This window comes from Hyaena hyaena, unplaced genomic scaffold (genome assembly GCF_003009895.1).
Source record: "Hyaena hyaena isolate Hyena2069 unplaced genomic scaffold, ASM300989v1 scaffold_141, whole genome shotgun sequence".
Lineage (NCBI taxonomy): Eukaryota > Metazoa > Chordata > Mammalia > Carnivora > Hyaenidae > Hyaena > Hyaena hyaena.
In genome coordinates, this window is record NW_024080773.1 from 2034668 (window position 1) to 2045281 (window position 10614).

The following is a 10614-nucleotide window of genomic DNA, read 5'->3' on the forward strand; positions in this document are numbered from 1 at the left end:
TCCTCTTTTGACACTTATACATTCATCCCAAACATGATAACACTAATTATCAAGGCCAGACACTAGTACAATACTGGGCATGTAGGTCTTAATAAATATTCTGTGATTGAATGAGTCCATGAGTAAGTGAGTGATAAAAGAACAGATAAATGAATTTAGATCTTGCACTTTGAGGACTGCCTTCCAATCCACTAACACTTTTGTTTTAATATCTACATGAATGGTGAGCTTTAGGTTTTGGGGGTGAATTTGATTAGTGAAAACAGTCAAAATCACTTAGATCCAGTCTTGGGAACAGAGACACAATTTAGAGAGATAAGGGCACTTAGGGAAACACAGGGTATGATCAAAATACTACAAGCTTGACTTTCCTGTACGTGCCCTCTGAAGGCCAGAAATAATTTAACAATATCAACAACTCTCAATCAGCCACATCAAGTCCAGGGGAATGGCTTTGAGAGGCTATGCTAAATAGAAAAACACTGGCAGGCTAATTTCCACACCAATTATCTCTAATTGGGCTTATACATTTATGGTCAATGTTTACTGACTATTTTTTCAAGCGTGATGGAGGGGAGGTCCTGTAGCCTTCGTACTACATGATCTCTTTAAACTTTCCCAGCCTAACATTCAATAATTCTATAAATAAATAATTTAACCACTGCTCACACATCTTCAGCCACTCTTACTAACTTAGCAGAGGTTTTATATTGAGGGGAACTGTCCCTTCAAACAGATGCAAGGCTCTGAGAAAAATCATGGGTTAGCCTCTAGACTACCAGCAACACACACACACACACATACACACACACACACACACACACACACACACACACACACACACACCTCTGTCCCATTCACAGTAAACTATCTGTCCCCCAAACAGGGACAATTATAGAAGTCATCTTGTTTACATTCATGTGAAATGACAGATTTCAGCCTCACTTTGAATGATTCATCAACTTTTCATTAACTAGTTACAACTTCAAAGGCAGAGGAAGTGCCTTCAAATGGAAGTATGACGGCCGGCTTGAGAAAGTCCTGCTTCCGATTGTGTCCAAAGTATCTCATCCTGTAGATCCCAGGCTGGGCACTCTCCGGAATATGCCATTGCATCGTCGCATTGCTGTGACCCAGTAATCCCTTGTGCCAATAGAAACTGTTGGTAGGAAACAAACCAACCAACCATGTTTTACTCTTAAAAAGATGTGATTTGAAAAATGTAGGATTCATCATGATATGAACATTCGGGGAGTACCTACCGTAAGCAAGGCACTATCCTAGATACTGGGAGCAATGAACCAAACAGGGACAAATACTTTCTAGAAGAGAATCTTTAAGAAATAGCCATTTGTAGCAATCGTCTTACCTGTTCTACCTTTATAACCATGCAGACCTCATCCATCCCCAAAAGCGTCACCTGATACTCGGAACACAGGGAGTCTCCCACTTCAGAACTCCCAGTGTTCGCCCTTTCCGTCCCCCACTTCAACTGACACTTCTCCAGCCAGATTCATTTGTCAAAAATATATACTTAATGAGCACATGCGCCAGCCTCTGTTCTAGAGGTACTGAGGATAAGGTCATAAGAAAGACGGAAATAGCTCCAAGTTCCATGGAGTCTGCATTCTACTAGGGCAAGGGCAGGGGGCGGAAGGAGAAAGACAATGAATGGGTAAACCAGGAAATGATTTTTAAAAGTGATAGTTGAAATGAAACAAGTATGGCAGATGTTATTTAAGCTGAACCCACACGTGCCCAGATGAAGAAGGAACAGAGGACGCAAAGTGTTTCAAGCAGGAAAAAAAGGTGGTACAGTGGAGAGGCAGAAGGAGGGTGCAGTGAAGTGTGACACAGTGAGAGAGTCAGCTCATACTGGCCCTTGTAGACCACCTCAAGAAGGTCAGATATTCTTACAGGTAAGTGAGATACAGTGGGCTGACTGACTGATAACCCCAACTGTGTAGAGAGTAAGTTCCCTGGGTGGAGAGGGTATTCTCCACATTCTGTGTGTTTCAATGACAGGAAGCCTATACGTACCCTCAAGTGTTCACTGCTATTCCGATTTGCGGATTTTGAAAATAAAAATGCTTTTTTATTGGGGCACCGGGGTGGCTTAGTTGGTTAAGCATCCAACACTTGATTTCGGCTCAGGTAATGACCTCACACTTCGTGAGTTCAAGTCCCGCACCAGGCTCTGTGCTGACAGTACAGAATCTGTTTGGGATTCTCTCTCTCTCCACCCTTCCCCTACTCCTTCTTTCTCTCTCTCTCCTCTCTCTCTCTAAATAAACATTTAAAATAGTTTTAATGCTTTTTTGTTATCCGTATAATCTTACCTTAATAAATATTTGTTTAAAAGTGACCTGTGCCCTAGATTCCTAAAGATCAGAGGAAAATTTATGCCCAGATTTATGTCTGACTATCAAAGGGGCCACAGCATGGTCCTATTTCAATTTTCAATTAACCACGTGAGGGAAACCAACATGCAACTAATGACCTAATGTAAGGTGATGTGAATTAGACACAAGTGGCCAAAATTTTTACCCACTTCCATTCCTCTGTCCTGCGGTATGAAATTGATATGCTCGGGAACAGAAACTTTTTTTTTGTTCAGATGCCATTTTCAAATCTTCAGAATATTTATTCAGCTTAGGGATTTGCTAACAATAAAGCACAGAGCTATGCCTCTCTGAGCAAACCCCATAAACAAATTTCTTTCTTATGTGAGTAAGGAAAAAATGAACACTCAAGCTTCTCGTGTTTTAGTAATTCAAATGAAGAATCATTGACCGAGTATAAACATGTAATAATTTTGTCTATAGACTCTCGTTATTTTCCCAGAAGGAACTGTCAGGCTCTACAGAGCCCTGTGTGCCTTGAAACCCATTTGCAAGAAGGCTAGCCAGCTTTTAGGGCTATGTCTGCAGCCGTGGAAAAAAACAAAATTAACAGATGTTTACAAAAATGGAGGCCATAACCTCATTAGCACCTCGTCTTACAGTAGCCCACATCCCGCTGTTTTGCAGGGAAAGAGACTCAAAATGAAGTGTAATAAATCAACTAAATATGGCCAGAAGGCTCCATGGGAATTTGATAGCAGTAATATCCTGCATTGAGCCTGTGTTCACATTTGTCTTCCCCGCACAAAACTAACCAACTGTTCTCATGGTTTGAAAGACAAAATATCCAATAGACAAGCTCACCGTGTCTCCCAGGAGGCATCGTTATGCACGAGCCGCCATGTTGCTGATGCAGCCTCGTATTTCTCAACAGTGAGGAAGGTCTGATGGGTCTGAAACGCAATTCATACAACAGATGAGACCCCGCACGGTCATAGAAGGTGCCTATAAATACATCCTTGTGGTCCATAGGCTAATCTGTCAATACCTGGTGTGAAAATGTATGAGTGTCATCCACATTCTTAGGTGCGTCTCTCTACATTCCATGCAATGACTTCAGAATGTCACTTTATCCACGCTATTACACACCATGACTTTTTGTTTGTTTGTTTTTAAGAAAAGTGAGTGGAGCATCATTTTAGAGCTGATGGCAAATTTTGCAAACTGGGACAGAGAAGAGACGGAATAAAACTTCAGATTCTAAAAAAAAAGAAGTCAAGCCTTTACGTGACATGTTTATGGATCTATATTCAAAGACTTTCTCTAGTCCCTTCAAGACTGAGGAGGGAAAATGGGAACGTTTCTTCATCTTTCTATCTCTAGATAAATGAATTGTTGGTAAACATCTCCCAAGTGAAAGAATTAAAAAGGATGCATAAATCTTCCTTGTCCTAGATGCTGAAAGCAATTCCTATATTTTGTCATAATGGATTCCTAGAAAGCACATCATGGGCAGGTTTTATTTCCCCATTGGAAAATTGCTATAATTTATTTCAGACCAAGAATTCAGCTCCAAATCAAGTGCAGATTTGATATAACAAATTAAAAGATATAGAGGCCATGAATCTCTAATTTTCCTCAAAAATCTCTAGCTTGTGGCCCTTAAGGGCAGGACTTGTGTCTAATTCATTTGCATCCATTATAGTCTTTTAGGTGTTCAAATAAAACTTGGTGAATGAATCCCTTATTTACAACCAGGCCATGGGATTATCTAAAACGTTACTCAGCTGATGGGTTGTATTCAATAAAGAAGTTTTCACTATGATGGTGACTTGTAAAGAGAATGGTTTTGGCCATGTAGGGCAGAGTGACATCGGGGAGGCTGTAGATGGAGTAGGAGATAGGGTGAGCCCCAGTGCACAGGTCTTTAGTGTAGACCAGAGAAAGAGTCTAGGCCAATGACTATGTGAACTATGTGACTACCCTTTCCCGCATTCTAATCCTGATCTCTTCCTGACACACAGCTACTTAATACAAGTTACTGAATCTTTCTAGGCCTCAGTTTCTTCATCTGTAAAATGGGGATAATAAAACATAACCCTATGGATAGAAGTAAGGATTAAATTAGATTGAGGTGACAATGTACACAGAGTACTTCACATAGTGCCTGCAAAGAAGAAGCATTCAATAAATACAAGTGGGGAGGTCCTGATTACCAACAAAGGAGGGTAGTGGAAATTGTCGTGTGCTGAGTTGCAGAGCATTCTTACAAATTACTTCTAGGGGCACCTGGGTGGCTCAGTCGGTTAAGCATCCAACTTCGGCTCAGGTGGTGATCTCAAGGTTCATGGGTATGAGCCCCACATCGGGCTCTGTGCTGACAGCTCAGAGCCTGGAGCCTGCTTCAGATTCGGGGTCTCCCTCTCTCTCTCTGCCTCTCCCCTGCTTATGCTCTCTCTCTCTCTCTAATATAAATAAACATTAGAAAAATTTTAAGGAATTAATTATTTTCTCATTCCAGCGCTTTAAGCATTTTGTTCCCCTGCTTCTCCATGGCAATAGCAATGATAATCCTTCTCTACCCTAAGGATATCAAATGACAGCTAAGCCTGCAGTTTTGCCATAAACACTTCAACATCTCCAGAAAACAATGCTATAAACATGCAAATGTTATGACAGAGTTTGACTGCCTACAGAAGTTACTGCAAACAGGTGCGTGTTGACTTTGCAAGCAGAACATTTTTCCCTGATGGCATATTTGACAGTGTTCTCTTGCCACTTATCATCACAGCGATAATGATACCTCAATAAACAGAAATGGAAGGTGCATTTGGAGGAAAGGTCTTGGGGTTATAAGTAACAACGGTCCCTGGGAAGAATGACTCATGGATAGAATAAAGGAACCCTAAACCACAATAAAAAAAAATCTGACCTTGAAATCATTTTTGTATACTTATTCCTTATCCTCTACATCTTTCTTTATTGTTTGAATTTTTACAACTAGAATATGTCTAGCTATTGCTTAGATAGTTATAAGAACATTCTAAAGGAGTTACAGAGAAGTAAAATTAATTCATTTTATTAATAGCCATATTACATATGTACACTTTATCATATACATGTGTCTTCTACACAGATAGAAGGACCATAAAACATGAAATGATATGTAACAAAGTATGAACAATTCTTACCTCTAAAAATGTTTATGGAAAGACAGGTACTTTCATACTCTATCTTATTTAATTTTTTAATTTTATTTTTGAGACAAAGAGACAGAACATGAGCAGGGAAGGGGCAGAGAGAGACGGACACACAAAATTCAAAGCACGCTTCAGGCTCCGAGCTGTCAGCACAGAGTCCGACACAGGGCTCGAACCAACAAACCGTGAGATCACTACCTGAGCTGAAGTGGGACGCTTTACTGACTGAACCACCCAGGTGCCCCTCATATTCTATTTTAAACACTTCTACATTGCCTATGTTTATATTGAACGTGTATTTCTTATGTCGTTTTTCAAGATGAAGAAATAAATATCCAATTGGTGCCAGGAATAAAGAGTAGGGAAAGGGTAAATGCAAGGTAAAGTAAAGCACACAGGCCAGGGCTTCAAGCCAGGAGGGCATCCGCTCCAGGGGTGCATGGTCAGGCCATGACCGACAGGTAGGACCAGAGGCTGTGGTCCTGGAGGAGAGGAGCCAAAATGGGGGGTAGAAAGGAACCAAAGATACACTTCATCCTTGGCCCTTTGATTATTTTACCAAATGTAGTAGAGTTTCTAAATTGGAACACATAACTGGGATTGTATTCCAATTTATATCTTCTCCAGAGACAGTGTGGTTCTCTCTGGAGTCTGCAATATGTGAGCCTAAGCAGAGCCAGTTAAATGTTTCCTGTGTGCTTTTTTCCCCCAGACTTAATTCTACATTGCTACATTAATTTTTCCTACCGAAAACATTCCCACACTTAAAAAATAAGATGCGGGGCACCTGAGTGGCCCAGTCAGTTAGGCATCAGGTTTTGGCTCAGGTCATGATCTCTCAGTCAGTGGGTTCGGGCCCTGTGTCACGCTCTGTGCTGACAGCTCAGAGCCTGGAGCCTGCTTCAGATTCTGTGTCTCCCTCTCTCTGCCCCTCCCTGGTGCACTCTCTTTCTCTCTCCTCTCTCAAAAATAAATAAATATTTAAAAATTTTTTAAAAATTAAGATGAAAATCAAGTTGGAATATTTTATCATTATGGTGTTAACCTCTATATTGATTTTCAAATGAAAACTAAAAAGTGTAAAAAGAATCGTGGATGCTTACCTGGTTTTCTGCTGAATTCTTCGGGTTAGCACCTACAAATGTAACTTCAGCAACTTCTCCCTGAAAGTAAAAACTCATTGTATGAGTTTTAATAAAACTCATTCTTCACTGGTCTCCTATTTAGGCCACAATTTATGAAATGCGCCAGGATGCTGGGCACCTGTATAGATTCTATTTAGTTGAGTGATTTATCTTCTCAGAATATGATAGACCAAGCCCTTGCAACAATGGACACAGGAGTTTGGGGCCAGTAGATTATTCCAGAGTTTTTCACCAGTGACAATGTTTTTAGTGCATTCAGATGTAGGTAAAGACAGAGAGTATCGTTCGCATCAGGGGCAGCGCATTAAAGTGGCTTCTTCAGCCTTTGATATTTTCTCACACTTCCCTCCAACACATATCTAGGAAATGGACCGACTTACATAAGAGCGATCAAAGCTTCCCATGAGTGACTTGTACTTACACTTGCGTGAGTGAGATACAAGGTGGAATGGCAGGGTGTGCATCTCCCTTCCCACCTGAAACAACTAAAAACGCTGGACAGATACGTATTATACTATGGTCGCGGGGCAAGGAATGGGAACGGTGATCTTAGAGTGACGGAAAACAGACACAATGAGCCTCGCAATCACCCCAACTTAATGCCTTCAGAGCATGCAGCACCAGGAGGCAGAGCTCAAGCAAAGCAAGGCAAGTCTATCTAAGCCAAGGAATAGACGTAGGAGTCCACAAAGGCCAGGTAGTCTTGCATTCACAAGGTAGAGTAACAGAGAGAAGAGGGCACCAGAGAGAGGAGAGCCACAGAGAGAGAGAACTCCGGAGATGTGTGGGGAGTTACCCTCAACCCTGTGTGCAGGAAGACAACCACCTGAGGACAAGAAAAGAATGTGTCAGCAGAGATTGAAATTCTTACCCCCTGAAGCATCCAAGCTCAAAGTCTGATCAATATTGGGCTGAACGCTAAGTTAGACAACCACAGGGACAACAACTTGAGAGGCAGAATTCAAAGGAGAATCAAGAAGAAAACTGTGGGGCAGGGGCACCTGGGTGGCTCAGTCAGTTAAGCGTCCAACTTTGGCTCAGGTCATGATCTCATGGTTCGTGGGTTCGAGCCCCACGTTGGGCTCTGTGCTGACAGCTCAGAGCCTGGAGTCTGCTTCAGATTCTGCATCTCCCTCTCTATCTGACCCTCCCCTGCTCACACTGTCTCTCTCTCTCAGATATAAATAAAACATTAAAAAAAAAAGAAAAGAAAAAGAAAACCGAGGGCAGACCCAGGAGCCACACATTGTAAGAGAGACAGACTTTACTAATTTAGTCAAGTTTTCAATGAGCAAACAAACAAAACGACAAGGCTGGAGGTGGGGAGGTGAGGCTAGAATCCAGAATTGCTACAATAGAGCAAAACACATCCAGTATTCAATAAAAAAATTATGAGGTATGCACATATGAAAATATGACTCAGATGAAGGGGGAAAAGCAGCAATCAAAACTGCCTTTCTGTGTCCCCAGATGTTGTCGTTAGCAGATAAAAACTTCAAAGCAGCTGTTGTAAAGATGTTCTAAGAACTAATACAAACCATGTTTAAAGAATTAAAGAAGAGTATGATGATAATGACTTAAACAGAAAACCTCAGTGAAGAGAAGTTATTTTATTTTATTCTTTAAGTTTTTTTAAAAAATGTTTATTTTGAGAGAGAGAGAGAGAGAGAGCTGGGGAGGGGCAGAGAGAGAGGGAGAGGGAATCTCAAGTAGGCTCCATGCTGTCAGCACAGAGCCCTGAGTGGGGCTTGAACTCTTGAACTGTGAGATCACGACCTGAGCTGAAACCAAGAGTCAGATGCTCAACCAGGCGCCCCAAGAGAAGTAATTTTAAAAACAGATTAAACATCTAATTGGATGTTATGGAGCCAAAAATCACAACTGATGTGAGGAATTCACCAGTAAGGGCTTAATAGCAAATATTAAGAAGAAAGGATAAGTGAACTAGCAGTTATCAATTAAAAATTATTTCATCTGAAGAATGGACAGAGAAAATTGAAGAAAAATTGACAGAGCCTCAAAAAACATGTGGGACCTCAAGTGCACCAACATTCACAAAACGGAAGACTCAGAATTAGAGGAAAGAGAGAAACAAACAAAAATCTTTTTGAAGAAGTAATGGATGAAATCTTCCCAAACTTGATAAGCAGTACCTTCCTGATCCAGGGACCTCAACACATCCCAAGTAGGATCATCACTAAGCAAGTCACAGTTAGATATGTTGTAGCAAACCAGTGGTAGTTGGAGACAAAAAGCAAATCTTGAAAGCAGTACGAGAAATAGAATTGTGTTACTCACGGGGACACTGCAAGATTAGCAACTGACTTCTCATTACAGAGTGAAGAACAGGGTAACAGGGTAACCCATTCAAAGGGATAAAAGACAAACATTTCGCAACCAGGAGCACAGCAAAATTGTTCTTCAGGGATAAAGGGAGAAGACGGCATTCCAGACGAATGAAGCCTGAGAGAATGTGTTGTTACAGAGTTATCCTACAAGACACACTAATGGAAGTCTTCGTGCTGAAATGAAATGATGCTATGTGGTAATAATAATTCAAATGCCTAAGAAACAATAACCAGCACTGGAATGGTAAATATGTGGGCTCAACTAAAAATATTAATTTTAATATTGATTACTTTTAATTATTATATGTTATATATAATTATATTATGTTATTATATATTATGATTGATTTTAATTATGATTAAAATTATTTTAATTTTAATATTAATAACTGAGCCTGGGTGGTTCAGTCAGTTAAGCCTCCATCCCTGCCCCCATTTCCTGGCCCACAGACGCTAAAACCCTCAGAATCTCTGAAGCCATGGGTCTTACTGCATGTTAATGAGCTGGCCTTTGGCTGTGGGTTTCTGGATAGCCTCGGTGAGGGCTGGTGCCAGGGTAATCAACCATGTGATTAGATGACTGAAGTGATCAAGTCCTACCCTCTGGTCTCCAGGGACAGGAAAGGGGCTGGGGGGTAGGTTAATCAACAGCTGATGATTCAATCAATTATGGCTATGTAATGAAACCTCCATAAAAGTCCCTAAAGTCTAGGGTCCACAGAGCTTCTCGGTTGGCAGATGTATGGAGATATTAGTAGGGGGGCCTTCCTGAAGAGGTCGTTGAAGCTTGGTATTCCTTCCCCCATACCTTGCCCTCTCTGCATGTCTTCCATCAGGCTGTTCCTGAGCTATATCTGTGTATTAAACTGGTAACCTAGTAATTAAACTGTTTTCCTGAGTTCTGTCAGCCTGTTCTAGCAAGTTATTTAACCAGAGAAGGCCTCATGGGGGTCTCCAATTTATAGCCAATCGGTCAGAAGCAGATGTGACAACTTAGATTCTCCATTGGTATCTGAAGCATGAGGAGTTGGGGGGGGAGGGGTACAGTCTTATGGGACTGAGTCCTTATCTTGTGGGGTATGTGCCAACCCTAAGCAGACAATGTCAGAACTGAACTGAACTATAGGACAGCAAGGTGATGTCTGCGGAGAACGGAAGAAGTGCTTGGTGTGAGGAGAATGTCTACACATCTGCTGTCAGAACGACTGAGTGTAGAGCATGGAGAGGAGAATTAGAATTCTTTTTCCTTTTCAAGTCCCTAAAACAATGGCTAGGCAAATAATTAAAAACATATATCATTAAAAAAATCAACACAGGGATTAAAAAAAAGGCAGACTAAAACATAAACTTCCAACCTCAAGAAATGAGGAGAGCAGGGAGAGGGCAAGATGGCGGAGAAGTAAGGAGCTCCGTACTTGCACTCGCGCCCATACATCACACAGAAAAGATCCGAAGACATTGGAAACCTTACAAAACCTGAGAGATTGGGAGAAAAAAGACGCAGAATCCACTGAGAGAGCCTTCTAACTTGAGTGCGAACCGGGGAAGATAAAATCGGGCCGGGATCGGAGACTCCAGG

The 10614-nt window shown here is 41.3% G+C and overlaps 1 protein-coding gene across 1 annotated transcript in view; it reads right to left on the reverse strand.

Annotated features, from left to right (window-relative positions):
- Positions 1-969: 969 nt before the first annotated feature.
- The window catches only part of ASAH2 (N-acylsphingosine amidohydrolase 2), a 77190-nt gene continuing 67545 nt past the window's right edge, over positions 970-10614 (reverse strand). The window contains exons 19-21 of the mRNA XM_039238545.1: positions 6646-6705; positions 3207-3295; positions 970-1159 (exon numbers count right to left, since the gene is read on the reverse strand). Of these exons, the coding sequence (XP_039094476.1) occupies positions 970-1159; positions 3207-3295; positions 6646-6705 (339 nt within the window). The remainder of the gene's footprint in view (positions 1160-3206; positions 3296-6645; positions 6706-10614) is intronic.